The 21140-nt window shown below is 33.5% G+C and overlaps 1 protein-coding gene across 2 annotated transcripts in view; it reads right to left on the minus strand.

The window, feature by feature from the left end:
• Positions 1 to 21140, minus strand: part of LOC126885118 (uncharacterized) — a 192748-nt gene that overhangs the window by 63294 nt on the left and 108314 nt on the right. For both annotated transcript variants that reach the window (XM_050651550.1, XM_050651549.1), the window contains exon 3: positions 19735 to 19977. In XM_050651550.1, coding sequence (XP_050507507.1) covers positions 19735 to 19977 — 243 coding nt within the window. The remainder of the gene's footprint in view (positions 1 to 19734; positions 19978 to 21140) is intronic.

The raw sequence follows: 21140 nt of genomic DNA on the forward strand, positions 1-21140 counted from the left end.
TAGTGTTTGCTATTTTTGCTTTCCCGCAAGTTTCCTCAGCTGCTTTGATTATGCTGGTTTTTAGATATTCCCATTTTTTTTCTATATTTGTATTTTTTGCCCTACCTTTCAAAGTATTATCTAAGTTTTCTTGGAATTTCTTCTTATATATTTCCTCTTTTAATTTGTAACTTTTTATTTTTTCATTTACTACCTTTCTTCTCTTTTCTTCTTTTTCCTCTGTTGTTCTCATTCTCATTATTACTAGATGGTGGTCACTGCCAATCTCCGAGCCTCTTTTCACTTTCGTATCCTGTACTCTTTTCCATTTGTTGCTGCTTACCAAAAAGTAATCTATGATTGATTTTTCGTTTCTGCTGTCTTGTACTCTCGTGTATTTGTGTACTTCTTTATGTTTAAATTTTGTATTTGTTATAACTAGTTTATTCTCCATACATATTTCTATTATTCTTTCACCATTTCTGTTTAGCATTTCTTCTCCTTCTTTTCCCATGCACTCCTCTATTCCGCTGTTGTTGTTTCCGACTCTACCGTTTAGATCTCCCATTACAATTATGTTTTCTTCCCCATTATCAATTTGCATTTGGAGCTCCTCGAAAAATTTATCTTTCTCTTCCTTTCTTGCATCTTCATTTACTCCGTAGGCTGTTATTATTGTCCATATTTCTTCGTCCATCAGTTTAATTTTCACCGATAATATTCTCTGGTTAACATATGTTTCTTCTATAACGTGTTGTAGTCTATTCGGTGCAATTATTATCCCGACTCCTTCTTTTGCTCTCTCTTTTGTATCCGCTCCTACCCAAAGTAACCAATATCCTTTGTGTATTTTCTTAAGACCTTTTCCTTTCATCTTCGTTTCTGTTATTCCTAGTATTTCTATTTTTTTGTCTTATCATATCTTCTACCAGTTCTTCCTCTTTTCCATTGATGCTTCTCACATTCCATGTTCCCATTTTTATCTCTCCTTTTTTCTGCAATCTAGCTTTCCCCTTTTTCCTATTTTCATCCTTGTTTACCTTTGCATCATCTTTTTCCCTATCGCTTTTCCCATTCATTGCCTTGGTTGTCATTGTTGTGGGTCCGGTCTCATTATTTTCTTTTAGTTTTTTGAAGTCCCTTCCCCGATATTTCTGTGAGTTAGTATAAGTTTCTCTTTATTATGGTCCCATTTCCACTCCTTTCCATTAATCTCCAGTTTCATATATCCTATCTTCGTAGTATTACCTTTGTCTTTTTCTTCTTTTGCCATTTTCCTAATTTTTGCTTGTATTTCCCTTTCCTTTCTTGTTAAATCTGATTCTATATACACCTTTTGTCCCTGTAGATTTTTCAGTTTTCCTTTGTTTTTTAGTACACTCATCTTATCCGTTAGGTTTTCCATTTCTGCTACAAAGATTTGGTCGCCGATCTTCACCGCTCCTCTCAGTCTGACCTCTAATTTCAGATTTCTTCCTATGAAGTGTTCTACTGACTCCTTTACAGGCTTTCCGTCGGTAGCATCTAGTGTTAGGCCTTTTAATACTATATTATTTCTCCGTCTATCTTTTTCCAATTGTTCTATTCTATTGTTTGCCATTTTTAAACCTTCTTCCAATTTTTCGTTTTTTTCTTTCAGCTCCTTAATATATTCCATCGTTTCTTTTTGGTCTTTCCGTATGGTTCTTATTTCTGCCATCATTTCATCATTTTTCCACATAACTTCCCGCATCATTTTTATCATCTCTTCATTTGTGTCGTTGCTTTTATTCGGTGTTCGTCTCGTCAGGTTACTCTTTTCAAAATATAATTTATCTTCTTTATATTTTTTCTTCTTAGATTCTTCGTCGCCACTATCAGATAGTTCTTCATTCTTTCTATAGGTTTCCTTTCGGATTGTTCCTGTTCCGCCACTGGCCATTTTAAATTAAATGTTAACCTCAGCACTAATATAAATATTATTATTATACACTTAGAAGTTTATTTTTATTTCGCACAAGAACGCTTTTTAAGTTTAACGATTATCGATAACGATAGGTCTTTTAAAAAACCGGTGTTTTTATTGTGATAGGTTTCGAATTCGAAATTACCTTATCGCCAATACACCTGCCACACGACCTCTCGCCTCGCTTGCCAAACTCGAACTCTAACATATAACCAACAAATTAAGAGAATCGGGCGTCACTGCTTTCTATAATCAAGTGGTCGGTCTCTCCCGGATAACTGGTATAGTTCTACCTTGATTTTTAGGGTGAGATCGACCAGTATATAAACAAAAATGTATGCCTCCTGGCTCACAGGTATGTCTGACAAATCTGATTATTTTAATGCATTAATTTTTTAAAATTGGTTAAGGAATCAGTTTTTACCACGCAAACCAGCTGCTTTTTATTGCCGATGGGCATACCTCCCACACAAAGTCAGTTCAGGTTCTTGACTTTTGTGAGGAGAATAACATCATTCTGCTCTGTTTGACAAATAACACAACTCATTACCTCCAGCCGCTTGACCGATCATTTTTTAAATCCCTAAAAACTCATTACTATGCTGCTTGCAACAATTTATTAAGACTAACCCGAACCGAAAACTAACAATATTTCAATTGGGAAAATTGTTAGGTGCTGCTTGGGGTAAGTCTGCAACCGCAGAAAATGGAATGTCAGGCTTTAGAAGTACAGGTATTGCACCATTCAATCCAGCTATCATACCAGATTACGCCTTTGTGGCTATTGATGTAGAAGGTGATGGGACTGAAACTACAGTACCGCCCAAAAAAACAACGCCTTTAAAAAAATACTCCAGAGGATGTAACGGCCCCTACACTTCAACCAGGTTGTTCTCGCCAAGCAAACATGACATTGGATGACAAATTACTAGATAATATTTAGCCAGTACCAAAAACTTGTGGGTTACTAGATAATATTTAGCCAGTACCAAAAACAGTACGTCAGAAAAATTGAACTTCAAAAGAAAATAATCGCAAATGAAAAGCAAAAGAAGCTTTCTTAAAAAGAAAAATAAAAAAACAAAGAATGTTGATTTAGATAAGTCTTCAGACTCTGGGGATAAAAGTTAAATTTTAGAACACAGTGGCAAATCAGAGGAGGAATGAGATGAAATTGCAAGAGTAGGATGTGGAGAAGATTATTTTAAAACTACCAAGACTGACGACTGGATACTGTGCCTGAAATGGTTCTGTTGGTTTCATAATGGGTGCTCCAAGTACAGTAGCTTTTGTGATTTATGTAGTAAATTAAAAAATAAACATTAAAATTAATCTTATGATAACTTATTTAAACTGAATTTAGTTTTAAGTTATTTGTTTACTTATCTTAATTTAGTTTTAAGGTATTTGTTTATGTGGTTGATCTCACCCATGGTTGGTAGTCGATCTAACCCGTAGGTATATTATAAGGGTGAGATCGACCAGTTTTAATGTTTATTTTTGTCGTTTCTAATAAAACGCTTAAGTTTCTTATTACTTTTATTTATTTTCAATGAAAACCCTCTTAGGTATAGGGGAGAATGGGGGAATGGGAGCCATCGGGTAATAAGAACCACCCAGTTTTATTTAAATTACGCGCTTTTAAATATTTGCTGACACTGGCGACACGCTACCAACAATGCAGAGAAGCAGCGACATCGTTGCAATCGTTATAATACACGTGGTTTACAAAATTCACGGTAAGTTGGTCCCAATATGTTTTTCCTCAAAACTATTTTATGCAAACTATTAACTACCTAAAGAATAACTACATATGATTTGTTTTTTAATCACTTGGTTTTGGTAATTTCTTTCATAGGTTAAAATTTTCTAAACAAAACGGGTAATGGGAACCATTAGGCGTTTAGTGGCAGAACTGTGGTATCGCTGTACAGCTTGTGGTCGATGGGTACGTGCAGATTGTTCTGGGGTTGACACAGCTAAAGATTATCTCTGTGACTTTTGTTTAAACAAAATAAGTTGAAAACAATTTATTACTATTTTTGTTATGAAAATTAAAAATTTAATACAGATAAAATTTAAAATAAATTGTGGTTCCTATTACCCGACCTATTGGGGCAATAGGAGCCATTCACTATTTTTAGTAATTCCATAATAATTTTAACATAACTAAATAAATTGACGCCATAATAATAGAGACGGAGAATTAACATTTTAGACTAGCTCTTAACCTGGACCGATTTTTTATATAACTTAAAATTTGTTTTTTATTAAAGAATATAGTTAAGTGGTTCCCATTCCCCCATTCTCCCCTACCTACATTTTTTGAGAAGAAAATATTCAAAAATGAAAATTTAGGATTTTTTTCAAAAAGTAGTCAGACTCCCCCGATTTTACCCTAAATCGAAACCCTTTAATAAAATAGAATAAAATAATATAATGGTACGTTCTACTAAGTATGGATCTATTTCTAGAATCTCGGTTGTTAATATAATTATTATATTTTCTCAATTATTTTACTTCGTCTCCCTCTTTACCGAGATAATGTTTCTAGATTTCATATTTCATTCCAGACATACATATTTTTCAAACATCAATATCTTCCTCTGAATTAAAAATAAAAAAAAAGTGTTTGGTGGATAAGATATTTTCCATAATATTGACGTGTTGTGGAATGCATATCGTAGATTCCCCACGTCTACTTTATCGCCCTTTTCCTTGCAAATTATAGAAGTATGGGGTACAGGTGAATATCAGAATTGGTTTTCGACTTAAGACATATTTTAGATTTTTAAATTTTTTTAGGTTTCTTGTCGCTATTTATGGATGCCGCTAGTGCGTCCATTTGAAAATTATTTCTTATTAGAAAGGTTAAGTTTTCAATCCTAACAAAGGAAAACTGAAAAATCTACAGGGACAAAAGGTGTATATAGAATCAGATTTAACAAGAAAGGAAAGGGAAATACAAGCAAAAATTAGGAAAATGGCAAAAGAAGAAAAAGACAAAGGTAATACTACGAAGATAGGATATATGAAACTGGAGATTAATGGAAAGGAGTGGAAATGGGACCATAATAAAGAGAAACTTATACTAACTCACAGAAATATCGGGGAAGGGACTTCAAAAAACTAAAAGAAAATAATGAGACCGGACCCACAACAATGACAACCAAGGCAATAAATGGGAAAAGCGATAAGGAAAAAGATGATGCAAAGGTAAACAAGGATGAAAATAGGAAAAAGGGGAAAGCTAGATTGCAGAAAAAAGGAGAGATAAAAATGGGAACATGGAATGTGAGAAGCATCAATGGAAAAGAGGAAGAACTGGTAGAAGATATGATAAGACAAAAAATAGAAATACTAGGAATAACAGAAACGAAGATGAAAGGAAAAGGTCTTAAGAAAATACACAAAGGATATTGGTTACTTTGGGTAGGAGCGGATACAAAAGAGAGAGCAAAAGAAGGAGTCGGGATAATAATTGCACCGAATAGACTACAACACGTTATAGAAGAAACATATGTTAACCAGAGAATATTATCGGTGAAAATTAAACTGATGGACGAAGAAATATGGACAATAATAACAGCCTACGGAGTAAATGAAGATGCAAGAAAGGAAGAGAAAGATAAATTTTTCGAGGAGCTCCAAATGCAAATTGATAATGGGGAAGAAAACATAATTGTAATGGGAGATCTAAACGGTAGAGTCGGAAACAACAACAGCGGAATAGAGGAGTGCATGGGAAACGAAGGAGAAGAAATGCTAAACAGAAATGGTGAAAGAATAATAGACATATGTATGGAGAATAAACTAGTTATAACAAATACAAAATTTAAACATAAAGAAGTACACAAATACACGAGAGTACAAGACAGCAGAAACGAAAAATCAATCATAGATTACTTTTTGGTAAGCAGCAACAAATGGAAAAGAGTACAGGATACGAAAGTGAAAAGAGGCTCGGAGATTGGCAGTGACCACCATCTAGTAATAATGAGAATGAGAACAACAGAGGAAAAAGAAGAAAAGAGAAGAAAGGTAGTAAATGAAAAAATAAAAAGTTACAAATTAAAAGAGGAAATATATAAGAAGAAATTCCAAGAAAAATTAGATAATACTTTGAAAGGTAGGGCAAAAAATACAAATATAGAAAAAAAATGGGAATATCTAAAAACCAGCATAATCAAAGCAGCTGAGGAAACTTGCGGGAAAGCAAAAATAGCAAACACTAGCATGAGGAGAACAGAATGGTGGACGGAAGAAATACGAGAGAAAATAAAGAACAAAAAAGACAAATGGAAAAGATACCTAAGCACAAAACACCCGGAAGATTACGAAGCATATAAAGAAAAAAGGAAAGAGGTTAAAATAGCGGTGAAAGCAGGAAAGGAAAGGTCATGGGAGATATTTGGACAAAAAATGACAAAAAATTATAGGGAAAACCAAAAACTCTTCTACGGCGCATTAAAACAACTCAGACAAAAGAAAGAGCACACGATGCCGAATATAAAAGACAAGAATGGAAACGTACTAACAGAAGAAAAACAAATAATGGAAAGATGGAGAGAACATTTCAAAGAGCTAACTCATGTAGACAAGGACAACATAGGGGAGATACAAGAAAGGAATGAAGAACAACAAGTGGAATCCATAACAAGAGAGGAATTAGAGAAAGCAATAGAAAGAGTAAAACTGGGCAAAGCACCAGGCAAGGATCATATCACCCCGGAAATGATAAAATTCATGGGGACAGAGGGAATGGATAGCATGAAAGAACTAATGAATGATATCATAAATAGAGCAGAATTACCAAAGGACTGGAAGAAAGACATTATATTACCAATACACAAAAAGGGAGACAAGAGAAACTGTAATAATTACCGAGGTATCACCATATCAAGTATCCCTGGGAAGGTATTAGCAAGAATACTAGAGACAAGAATAAAAACACAAATAGAAACAACTATGGAAGACACACAGTGTGGATTCAGGAAGGACAGAAGCACGCAAGACCTAATATTCACATTAAGACAAGTAAGTGAGAAGGTAATCAAGAAAAATAGAGAGATACATATGTGCTTCATTGACCTGGAAAAGGCGTTTGACAGAATCCGAAGAAAGGACGTTTGGAAGACACTAACAGAAAGGGGAGTCGACAGACACATAATAGAAGTAATAAAGGATATGTACAAAAATAATACAAATACAGTAAGAACCAATAACGAGGAATCCAGAGAATTTTCTACAAGTCAAGGCGTCAAACAGGGATGCGTGCTGAGTCCACTGCTATTCTCAGTGGTACTGGATGAAGCGATAAAGAAAGCCAAGAGAAGAATGAGAAAACTAACATTAGGATACTGGCAAATGAAACAGACTCAACTATCGGAGCTACTATTTGCAGACGACATGGTATTGATAGCAGAAAACAGAGAAGACTTACAGAACAATCTTGAAATCCTAGAAGAAGAACTATCAAACATAAATATGAAAATTAATACAGAGAAAACAAAAACAATGATAATTTCAAATACGAGGAAGACACACGCAATAGAATTAGACGGGAAACAACTAGAGCAAGTGGAATATTTTAAATACCTAGGAGTAATAATCGAATCAAATGGTAAACAAGACATGGAAATAAACGAGAGAATGGGACGAACAGGAAGCTTATTTAACACTATGAAAACAACATTTTTTGGGAAAAAAGGGATACCGGAAAAAGTAAAAACGGCAGTCGTTAAATCAGTAGTTAGACCAACAATCATGTATAGCAGCGAGACATGGACATTGACGGGGAGACAAAAATCCAGAGTCAATGCTATGGAAATGAGGTTCCTGAGGAAAATAGCAAACAGAAAAAGGACAGACAAAATACGAAACGAAACAATTAGACAAAACCTAAAACTAGAACCAATCAATGAAAAAATAGTAGAAGGACAACTTAGATGGTTCGGGCACGTGTGTAGAATGTCGAACGAGAGGCTAACAAAACGAGTGTTCGAAACGAGAGTGCAGGGGAAAAACAAAAGAGGGAGACCAAGAGTTATGTGGGTAGATGAAATCAGGAAAGAAGTCGAGAAGAAGGGATTGACATTGGAAAGTGCAAGAAACCTAGCGCAAGATCGGAAAGCATGGAGACTACAATGCCAAACTCAACTCCACCAGCCTTACACCTAAAGGTAGAAAGGCTTAGGACTAAGTAAGTAAGTAAGTAAGTTTTCAATCCTAATAGGGACATTAATAATATTGAAAAATATTAAAAATATTACTAAAAGATCTTTAAATTGAACACTTATTGATATATTTCCCTGGTGACACCTCCAAGGCTTCTACAATATGCAAGTCAAATGGATGCTGCAGTGAAGACGAAAGGAAAGGAATTCTACACTATGCAATTCACAACCCCCTTCTGCAGCTTGGTAAAGTTCCAACGGAAAATGGACGTAGTTACTCTATAGGAGTAATACTAATATAAAAATAAAAATGTATACCATTTTTATTCAGTTGCAAGACGAAGGTAAAACAATCTTATTTTTCACTTAGAATACTGAGCGCAGTTCAGCACTCTGAATAGACGACTGCGCGAATCGAGCTGGACTGCGCTCCGTATTCTAAGTGAAAAATAAGATTAAAAAATCCACGAGGAAAATAAACTTCCTGTAGCTGGCTGTATACCATAAATCACAAAAATACCAAGTTTCTTGTAAAAGGTATATATTAAAATACCCTAAATAAGGGTCACAATACAAAACGTTTTCGGATTAAGGAATCCATCATCAGTGTTTAAAAGCCAAAATTTGCATGCCTGAGCCACCAAAATGTATAGGGTAAAAACCCTTTAAATGTAAATAATAAAGATATTTTACATATTTATATAAAATTCATCGGATGTTATAGATAAACCTGGATGTTACCCAGGGCAACACAGGACTCTCCCCACGTGGTTGGAACTTTTTTTGGAGAAAACCTCACATATTGGATTTCAATGGCCAACTTTTTTAAAAATAAGATTGTTTTGCCCTCGCATTGCAACTGAATAAAAATGGTATACATTTTTTTTTTATATTTATTATTATTTCTTATTAATTTGCTTACATGAAGTTGAATTTGTTTTCGATTCAGAGCACACCACAGGCTAATCTGAAAATCATCATCTTCTTCTTCAGCCTGTGTTAGTCCACTGCTAGACATATGTCTCTTTCATTTGCTTCCATCGATCTCTACTCTTATCAATTCTCATCCACTGCTTGCCTGCGACTTGCCTGTTCTCTCTTGGTCTCCACTTTCTTAATCTCTTGTCCATTTTTCGGGATTATCTCGGAAAACATATTCGACCCATTGCCATATGAGCCTTGCTATATATTCTGCGACATCAGTAACCTTTGTTCTTTCACGAATGTCGATATTTCGAATCCTGTCTCTCAAACTAATCCCTAGTCCCTAGCATGACCCTCTCCATCGCTCTTTTGGTTATACTGAGCTGCTATAAGGTTTTATTTGTAAAGGCCATGTAGTTACAGGCAAGACACATTTGTCATAAACTCTACGTTTTAGGCATATTAGTTTAAAATCATAACTGTCTTTATTTACCTTTGATCTTACTCAGGATTTGAGTTCTAGTGTGTTAAGGTATTTAACCCTTAGGAATTGAAGAGAAAATCTAATGAATATAAACACTCTTAGCTTATGTTTAATGTTTTTCTGAACTTGAACTCAAGTTCTGTTATTATTTAAATAGGTATAAATAATGCCGAGGAATCAATATTCAATATAATAATTAATACTCGCAGTATAATCTACAGTAAACTATACTTTCTAAAAGTTATTAATTTCTTAGTATGAAGAGGTCCACATTCATTTTTATGTTAAAGCCTGGAAAACAACTATTTGTTATTATAAGCTAATTTGTAATGTAGGTTTAGTCCGAAATTATATACTAACATTCTCTTATGCAGTAACATAATAACTAATTTGAAAAGAAATGAGTACAATTAGTATTACTAAAGCAGAAATAAAAGAAGCAAATAAATAAACTCAATAAGTGTACACACTTTGATTTGCTAAAACTTATAAAACATAAATTATGAATTTGTTAAATCACCACCTGAGGAAAAACAAACTTTCTATCGGTAAGGAGTGTTCTTGTGAAGAAATATATAATATGCATTAATCAAAAATTATATTATCGTATTTATTGCTGACCCATTCTATCGTATTCGTTGATCTGAATAAGTTTATGACATTATACTTTAGTACAGTGTATGAAGGTAAAAATCAACTATTACCTCCAACTTCGGTGAACCTCCATCGATTTTCACGAAAATTGGTGAGTGGTTAGAGAATATTGTTCGGCCTCTATAACTTTTCCCATGCGTCACGATCCATTTTCAAATAAATTAAGTCAAAACATAAAGTGAAACGAACGTCGATGTGTATATACATTTTGTATACTGTATACTACAGGGTGTAACAAAAATACAGGTCATAAATTAAACCACATATTCTGGTAACAAAAATAGTTCGAATGAACCTAACTTACCTTAGTACTAATATGCACAAAAAAAGTTACAGCCCTTTGAAGTTACAAAATGAAACTCGATATTTTCAAATATATCGAAAACTATTTGAGATTTTTTAACGAAAATGGACATGTGGCAATCTCATGGCAGGAACATCTCAAAGAAAAATTATAGTGAAATTTGTGCACCCCATAAAAATAAATTCTATGGGGGTTTTGTTCCCTTAAACCCCCCCAAACTTTTGTGTACGTTCCAATTAAATTATTATTCTGGTACCATTAGTTAAATTCAATATTTTTTAAACTTTTTTGGCTCTTAGTATTTTTTCGATCAGGTAGTTTTTATCGAGTTGCAGCTTCTTTGTTAATATGTTTACATAAAAATTTTATGGGGGTTTTGTTCCATTAAACCCCCCAAATGTTTCTGAACGTTCCGATTAAACTGTAACTGCGATACAATTAGTTAAACACAGTGTTTTTAAACTTTTTTGCCTGTTTGTATTTTTACGATAAGGCACCTTTTATCGAGATGTGGCTTCTTTTTTAATATGATTCAAAATGTAAATCATAAATAAATTTTCAATAGTAATACCACTAGTGATTCAATTTTCGCGATAAGTCTGTCGATTTACTTCTAAACGAAACTGAGTTGCTTGAAAACACCACGAGTCCGTAGGACGAGTGGTGTTTTCTTTAAGCAACTCAGTTGAGTTTAGAAATAAAAGACAGACTTATAAGATAAATTAAATCACGAGTGGTATTTTATTAGACTATTTCACGAACAAAGTGATAGGTCAAAAATTCAGTAGAATGAGAGGAAGGAATTTAATTAGTCATAATAATGAAATATTTATAATAACTATAAATAAATGCTAAGTCTTTCGTTGTTATTTCCTGCATCTAATTTGTAGTTGCGATCCACACAGAACAGTATAAATTGTCTCCATATATAATATTTAGATTTTCTTGTGTTACTCGGTATATTTTCTTCAATGTTTTGGTCTATAACTTCGTTTGAAGTACCACCGAAACGACTCATTTTGACGTATACAGCTACAATAATTTTTTTGTGAAACGTCAAACTTTGCTTTGCGATCGGTATCCATGGTTACGTCGTTGAAAACACGAAGCTGATAGACCAATCAGAATTGAAAGACAGTTGGTGTTTTCGCGATAACACAAGCTGTCTTTGGTTTGTGATTGGTCAGATTATGTGAAAATTTTAAGATGAGTGAAATAGTCATAATAATATTATTAGGTACTATTTCTCCATAATCGTACTTAACCATATACAAATATGTGGTTAATTTGACAAATATTCAAAATATCTCGATAAAAACTCGACTTTTCGAAAAAGTACCAAGAGGCAAAAAAGTTTTTAAAATATTGTGTTTAACTAATGGTACTTCAATAAAAATTAAATTGGAACGTACACAAAAGTTTGGGGGGTTTAAAGGACCAAAACCCACATTAAACTTTTATGGGGTGTCTAAAATTCACTATAATTTTTTTTAAGATACTACTGCCATAAGAATGCCACATGTCCATTTTCAATAAAATATCTCAAATAGATTTCGATATATTGGAAAAAATCGATTTTTATTTTGTAACTTCAAAGGGCTGTACTAACATAAGCTAAGTTCAATCGAACTATTTTTGGTCCCAGAATATGTGATTAAATTTATGACCTGTATTTTTGTTACACCCTGTATATACTACACACATCGGTGTACGTTTCACTTTATGTTTTGACTCAATTTTTATGAAAATGAATCGTGACGTATGGGAAAAGTTATAAAACAATACCTAGAACAAAAGTGCTTACCAACTTGTGCTTTTACTTGAGCCAAGCATACTCCCGCCTGAGCTACGTCGGCTTCACAACCTTTTTTTTAGTATACAACCTTCTTTTAAGTATACAATTAGCCCTTTCACAGTTAAACCCTAGAAAATAACATAAAAAATTTCTAGCATAAAAAATGAGCGACTTATGATCAAAATAAGGTCGGTACCCACTTTTTCTACGAAAAAATAAGTGAAAACAACCCTTTAATTATCCTCCTAATTAAAATTGATCTTCACCCTTTTGTAATTCTTTGTTGTATGTATCGTCAATACACCCAAGAAGTTTAACATATTTACAAGACCCAATTTTAGCAAAATTGGAGTTTCAAGATAAATTGATTTTTAGGAATTTTGTATTTTTCACTGTTTTTCTCAAAATAACTCTGAAAATGCTGGAGATACGAAAAAAATGGAAGCGTAACTAAAATTTCCCTGTATAGGCCTAACTGTTTAAAATCTATATATACGAGCAAACACCCTCTTATTCGAGCCCTTTAAACTCACTCCAACAAAAACTAAGGGATCTTACGGAATTTAATTTACATAGTCTTATAGCTCTTCAAAAACCCTACAAAACTATGTTCGAAAAGACTTTCTATCCGAAAAATGAAGGTGCTATGTTTATAAAACCTGTTTTTTGGAAAAATTCGAATAGCCCTCTTGGGAGTGTAATAGAGCATTTTCAATGTATGTATATAATACCACAGAACTGGTTTTTTCGGCAATGATACGGTATAATATGTTCCAATTTCTCCATTCAAATCTAAAGACAGAAAAGAAGAAACGTCTTGGTAAAAGGAATATTAATTTAAAAAGCCCCTAGAAGGGCTACAAATATAAAAACAAAACGTTTTCGCTCTGTAACAAAGAGCATCATCAGTGTTACAAGAACATGGTGAGCCACCCAAAAATACAAAGGTTAAAACCTTTTAAAAATAGACTAACAGTCTTATATAAGTGTAAACATATTAAAATCCAAAGGATGGATATAATTCCTATGGATATGTCCTTAGGGCAACATATGATTCCCACACGTGGTACGTGGGTTGCTAGGTAAGAATTAATTAGGTCATTATGTTAAAAGAGATGAAAGACAACGGGGTTTGATGGACTTCTAGTCTATTTTTTAAAGGTTTTAACCTTTGTATTTTTGGGTGGCCCACCATGTTCTTGTAACACTGATGATGCTCTTGTTACAGAGCGAAAACCTTTTGTTTTTATATTTGTAGCCCTTCTAGGGGCTTTTTAAATTAATATACCTCTTACCAAGACGAATTTTTCATTAAATTTATTTGTAAAATTAATGGTATACAGACAGCTACAGGAAATTCTTCCTTGTGGATAAAAAGAAGAAACATCTACCCATGTGTTTGCGTGTGTGAGTGTATAATTCGTTGATTCCTCGCCAATGTTAATATAAATTGCAATGTTATTGAGGGTGGTTTTTAAGGGTTGAAATATTATGATATACTCTAAAGCTAAAGCATAAAACAGTCATTATTTAACCAATCAAAACAAATTTTACCCATATTAAGGTTTACAATCCTTTTATATATTTTTGACAATAAGGGGGTAGTTTACACCCCTAAAAATAATCAACCCCCTTAAGCATGATATAAAATATGAAGTACAGGGTGAGATGTTCCTAACTCCAAATTTTTATGAAAATCGATATAAGTCGAAATCATTCTTTTAGGATAAATAAATTTTTTATATATAGCTCTAACAAGGGTGGTTTTAAGGTTTGAAATATGATATTATATCCTAAAGTACAAAACAATCATTATTTCACTAATACAAGCCAAATGTTGACCATATTAAAGTTTAAAACGTTATTTTATAATTTTTCACAATTAGGGGTAGTTTTCATCCCTATAAAACCAAGAACGTACAACGGCTCAATATAGAAAATTAACTAGAGGGTGAAATGAGCAATCCCAAAATTTTTGTACAAATCGATGCTGGACGAAAAAAATGCGAGGTTTTGCAATTTTTTCAGCTTTATTTGCTGGCCTACTGTTTAAGTATTAAAAAATAATAATAAAAAATATTACGTCGTATTATAAAATCATACAATTACAAAGAATACATACAATTGTTATTCTGACAAAGCTATAATTTGAACAAACTGGTTTAGTACAATTTTGACACATTCGTCTTATCCTCTTCTCATTCTTTCTGGGGCACATTATGTAATATGAAACATATAATACCGATATATAATAGGAATATATAATACCTTGAACCACATATTATACGGTGTGGGATACAAACGTATTCCAAAAAAATTTTTATTTTTTATTACTACATTTTGTAGTTAATTTTGATTACAAAATTTACACATTATTGCGATAAGTAATAGATACGAAAACAGACACATTAAGAAACGAAATATGGGGACCAATTATAATTAATTACAACGAAATTTCACTTTGTGGAACACAAAAAATATATCCCGCACCGGCCAGGGAAGGTTAATTAAAAGTTATTCGGGTTCAAAAATTGCAATTTTTGAGATTTTGAACGTTCAACCGCGTTTATCTCAAAAAATATGTATCATACGAAAAACCTTGTAACAACATTTTTTGCTTAGAATGGTCAAAAAAATACATTTCCGCAATTGTTAAATTACTCTTTTTGTAACTTTCCAAGTTTTTTGTTTTTAACAATCTTTAACCTTTAACTACCCGCGCATCAAGGTATAACATAACTACACGCGTAGCGTACTTTATACGCCACAAGAAAATACAATTAAAAACAGCGGATTTGTTTTTTTTTTTTTGAAAAAATACATTTAGTTGTTTGTTATAAACCTTATTCGGCATCAGTGACTACTTGAAGTTCCTTCTCAGTAAGCCAATTGGGAATTATAACTGGAATCATGGAATAACTGGATTCCATGATAAATAGAATTACTAATAACAAAATTTTTGAAATGTGATTTTTGACAGGAGAAAAAGTATTGTTTATAAAAGAAAATATATTTTGTGCCATAATGACTAAAAAACAATTGAAATATGTACCTATATTACTACGTAGATTACTATAATCGTGGTGTATATTGTCCACCACCGGAAACAACAAATAATAAACTGTAAATTACGATCTTCTCAGAACGCCGATTATAACGAAACTAAAACCAAATTGTAAAGCACATTCCAGTGATAGGTTAGAGAGATAAACAAGGTCAAAAATTAAATTTTTAAATATATTTGCAACAGAATTCTTATATCTGGCGTACAAAATACGCCAGCGCGTGTAGTTAAAGGTTAACAGTCGGGCCAAAATACATAAAGAAAGCTTGGGTCAGTCCGTCTAAATAAAGGAGGCAATTGTATAATAGTTTCTTAATAAATGTATCTAATCGACCTGTTCTAAATATATCTGTTTTAGGCATACAACTACTTAGGCATGTATTAATTGTACCGTAAATAAGGGTTACTTTGGCCCTGGGGTCCTTCTTTGGCCCAAATTAAAAATAAAATAAAACGTTTTCAAAATATCTCGAGAGAGTAGATTTTAATCCGATGTGGGTAGTTTCCGATGGAGTGCAGACTTGCGCAACTCGTAACGACCTTCAAATGTTTTAAGTATCGCCTCCTAGAACCAGCATGAGTACTTTTGATGTTGTATGTGCAACAAGTGATTTTTTAATGTCTAAAACTTTTAGCTGCAAAAACCGTTTTACGTCTGTTACAATATTGGTGAGTACTTTTTTAACATCAGAATTTAATACTTAATGCGGTGGAATGGTTATAATTTGCATTATTCTCATCTTTTTTATTTTAAAATTCAATAATAAAACCAGTTCAGATAACCTCAAAAATATGACTTTCTTTGACCCAACTTATATTTGGGCCAAAGTAGGTCTGATTTTTGTTTTATTTGTTTTATTTTTTCATTATTACCTACCTACTGCTTTAAATCAACACTCTGGGTGTTCTTTTATTGAATAAATTTATTTTTAGATTGCGGAAGATGCCCTATAACTACAAGCGCCAACCAGGAATCCGGAGTTACGCCGACTACAGTCAAGATCATCTCCAAAACTGTTTAGAAGCAATCAGATCTGGTGAAATGACACAAAGGCAAGCCGCAGATATTTTTAAAATACAACGAAGCACTATTAAAAACAAACTAAAAAATCTGTTTTCGAGCTCACCGGGTCATCCCAAAGTTTTTACCCAGGAAGAAGAGTTAGCATTTGCTAGTCACATCGACAAAATGTGTGAATTCGGATTCCCAATTGATGAACTGGATTTGAGATATATTGTAAAAAGTTATGTCATAAGACAAGGAAAGACAATACAGTGTTTTTGCAATAATTTGCCTGGCCGTGACTGGACAAAGTCTTTCTTAAAAAGGCATCCTGAGCTTACAGTCAGGTTTGCATCAAATATAAAAAGAAATCGTGCTCAGATTGATAGAAAAATAATCTCAGAATGTACCGCCTCAAAACATCTATAACTACGACGAAACATGCATGTCTGACGATCCAGGCAGGAAGAAAATAATCTGTCGTAGGGGTTCAAAGTACCCAGAGCGTATCATGAATTCGACTAAGTCCAACATTAGTGTTATGTTTTGTGGTAATGCCAATGGTACCTGTGTGCCACCTTATATTATTTATAATGCTGAACATTTGTGGACCACATGGTTGGAAGGTGGCCCCGAAGGAGCGCATTACAACAGGACAAAACAAGGTTGGATCGACGCAGCAACATTTGAAGATTGGTTTGCTTCACATCTTCTTCCAATCTTAAAGAAACAAGAAGGTAAAAAAGTAGTTATCGGTGATAATCTTAGCTCACATGTAAGCTTAAACGTGGTCAAGTCTGGTTTTAAAAAGGCCGGCATACATCCCTTAGACAAAGAAGAAGTATTGAAGCGCTTACCTTCCAACAATGTGACAGTTAATTTGGAATTGGTAGGACAAAGTTGTTAACAAGTTGTTAAACCCCGATTAATAAAACGAAAAAAAAAATAGACGTTCCTGCTGGTAAAAGCATAACAGCTAACGATATTATTCAGTATCAAGAACACCAAATGAATCAAAAAGGTCAAAAGAAGAAAGAAAAAAAAGTTGGAAAGCGAGAAGAAAAAAAGAGAAAAAGAAAGGGAAAAACTTGAAAAAAAGCGACAGACGGTTTTAGAAAAGAAAAAAGAAGTTAAGAGGCAAAAGAGAAAAATGAATAAAAAAGACATGGAACTTTTGACTTCGGAAGAAGATAGTGACAATTACAGCGTCGTTTCATCCGGACATAGTGACATGGTTCTTTCAACGGACGAAGAAGAGGAAATTAAAACAATCAGTGGTCTCCAGGTAAATCACACAAATGTCGATCCAGTTGCATCTACTTCTTTCAGCGCCAAAAAACCCCAGGAACAAAACGAAGAAGAAGAATTAAAGTCAAATCTGCAAAAAGGAAACTTCGTTGTTGTTGAATGGAATAAGCTACTGTTCCCTGGGATAGCTGTGAATATGTCAGAAGAAGGTGCTGTTGTTGAATGCATGGATCGTACCAACAAGTGTTGGAAGTGGCCAAAAGAAAAGGACTCTTTGTTTTACAAATGGAGCGCTATTAAGAAAAAGATCCAACCTCCAAAACTGTCAAAAAAGAGGACTATTTTCCGTCAGTAATTTGTAAAAAACATGAATTGTTTGCTAAAGCTTCATTTTTGTACCTTTTCTAAAAAAACATAATTCGAAATATATTTTTCTCTCATATAAATATACTGAATAAATAAACCCATGTCTTTCTTTGACCCTAACTATTTATATAATGCTTTAAAGTAGGTAATATCATATTGGGCCAAAGTAACCCTAACCTAAGGCTAACATTGGCCCAGGTAAAATATTTAAAAAAGATTATATATTTTTTTAAAAAACACTAAAATGCTTCATACATGTTATTTATGATAGTTTAATTACAGTGGAACCTCGATAACTCGGATTAATCGGGACCGCGGCCGATCCGGGTTATCGAAAATCCGGGTTAGCCGGAGAATATAGTAAAAATTAATAAATAACCTCCATTACAATTACAAAAACATGAAACACATATGCACAGTACACATCTAAATTACGTATAGTTGTATAGAGTGTAGAGTTTTGTTCATTTCTTGGTAAAAAACTCAGTCATACTGTAGAGATGTACCGACACCATAATATGGTAGGTCTGGATCCTGCGTACAAAAAAAAATTGATAAATAGCAAGCTGAAAATTTGTTATTAGCTTAAGGGTGTCTAGTCGGACAAACATTAATATATGGGAACACTGGAACAGGGGAAGTTTTAACTGTGGAACAGGTTAAAAATTTGGAACGGTCAGACCACGAAAACGGCACATGTATTTTTTCCGACAGAACAGACTTAAACTCTCCGAACAGAGATTAAACTCTCATGCAAAAATCAGACTGCTATTTATCACCAAATTGGCGTTTTAATGAGTGGAACATGTAGAATATGTCAAATGACAGGAATTATGACAGGTGATAAATAGCAGTCTGATTTTTGCATGAGAGTTTAATCTCTGTTCGGAGAGTTTAAGTCTGTTCTGTCGGACAAAACAAATGTGCCATTTTCGTGTTCTGACCGTTCCAAATTTTTGACCTGTTCCACAATTAAAACTGCCCCTGTTCCAGTGTTCTCATATATCAAAGTTTATCCGACTAGACACCCTTAAGCTATTAATAAATTTTTAGCTTGCTATTAATCAATTTTTTTTTCATACGCGGGATCCAGACCTATGGTAGCATAATATCATATTATGATGCTGCAATACATTTTTTATTTTAAAGATTCGTCTTTATCAATCCTACTTAATGTTTCTAGTTTCTTTTCCATTGTCACTGCAACATTTTTACGTTTTGTTACCATTACGTAGACAAAGCAAACACAATCTGAAGCACGATTACATTACAGAACGGAAGTGATTAATAGGCTGTACTACACACAATACAAGAATTTTTAAATAGTCACGTCTTTTTTAAACAATGCTAAGACAGTTTGACATAAATAAAGAAAAAGGAATACAGACAGGTGTCTGTTCTTTCCGATAAGCTGAGACGGTCGCTCTGGCTGCCGCCGTGTGCATGAATCATTTTTACTATTGTACTTATGTGTTCAAATTACACAAATACACATTATCTCTGAAATATTAGTTGGCCTACATACATTTTTATTTGATAAAATTGTTAAATTGTTTATTTGTTAAATTTTTGTCTGATGAAAATCGGTCCGGGTTAGCCGGACTTCCGGGTTATCGGGGGCCGACTTATCGGGGTTCCACTGTATGTAAAACAGATGAACACAGCTTAGTAGTAGAAAAATGCTAAGATTTATTGAGAGTTGATTTAAAAGGTTTTAATAAATGGGCCAAAGTAGCCCGAGTTTACGGTATATCAGTAAAAATGTATACATAGGATTTATTTCTAAACTTACCTCCTCCTAAATTAACGACCCCTATAGATCCAGATCCCAAAAACACAGCATTTTCATTACTAGGTACGTTAGAAGCAGCGGCATTAACGGGCGTTGCGAGTGGTGGATATTGAGGAATCACAGCCGGTCCTAGTGATTGTTGTGAAGGAATATATTCTTGGCTTTCTTGTACAGGCTTCTCAAGCGAATTTGATATAATCTGGTAAAAGCCATCGAAATTCTTTAAGTTATCCGTAGAATACTCTAAAGTAATAAATAAATATAATGATAATAATGGTCAATTAAAATCAAATTTTTATTACTTAAAAGGAAACAATTTATTATTTATCCTTAATATAAGGGCATAGGCGCAAAATGTCGCCTGTCAAAATGTTCAATGTGTTTTAAATGTATTCATTTTTTCGAATCCTGAGAAAACTAATAATAGTGTGATAACAGTTGATCCAAAAAACGGCACAACCCAGACATCCAAAGTGAAAGTTATCCTTCAACACCAAATTGTTCTATATGGTCCACGTATTGTTCAGTAAAAAGTCACACCATTTAAAGCGTCGGGTTTGGGGGGTAGTTAGGGGAGAAGTCGGTATTTTAGGAGTTTTTTAGCTTTTTCGTCAATATTTCTAAAACTATGCGGTTTAGCGTAAAATATGTTCCATACAAAAATGTTCTTCATTTGATTCTAAACAAAAAAGGTCTTGTGCATAATCCTTCTAAAATGAACGGTTCCAAAGTTACGGAGGTAGTATATTATAATTGGTCCAAAAAAAGTCTAACCCCGTCGCGCGTCGTCCCAAATTAAAGTTTTCTTTAAAAACCAAATTGTTCTGTATGGTCTACATATTGTCCACTAAAAAGTTACACTATTTTGAACGTCGGTTATAAGGTGGAGGGGAGGGGAAAAGTCGGTAAATTAGCAGTTTTTTTTTAGATTTTTCGTCAATATTTCTAAACCTAAGAAGTTAAGCGTAAAAAATATTCCATACAAAAATGTTCTACATTAACCCTTAACTACAGAGATCCGGTATTTTTTACCGGCGGGCATTCCCAAAATGTGAATTTCATGGTAACCTCACGACTTACAAGTTCATGTGTCTCTGTACCTCTCGGGTAGTTTGTATAACAATGCTAGTCAAAGCGTGTAGTGTGTATTGTCAATATTTTCTTTTATAGCACACATCAAAAATCTTAACCCGTAAAAATTACCGGATGTCTGTTTTAAGTATTTTTATATGAGTACTATATTTGTAAATCTGAAATGTTTATATTATTTTTTTGTGTTTTTAGGAAAAGAGTAAAGAAATGGACTGTGGAAGCCATCCAGGACCTTCAATGAAGGTTAAATTTGACGATAAAAATTTTGAGGCCACTTTGCAAAAATGGAATTGCCATTTAATTCTGTGATAATT

This window comes from Diabrotica virgifera, chromosome 5 (assembly GCF_917563875.1).
Source record: "Diabrotica virgifera virgifera chromosome 5, PGI_DIABVI_V3a".
Taxonomy (NCBI): Eukaryota; Metazoa; Arthropoda; class Insecta; order Coleoptera; family Chrysomelidae; genus Diabrotica; species Diabrotica virgifera.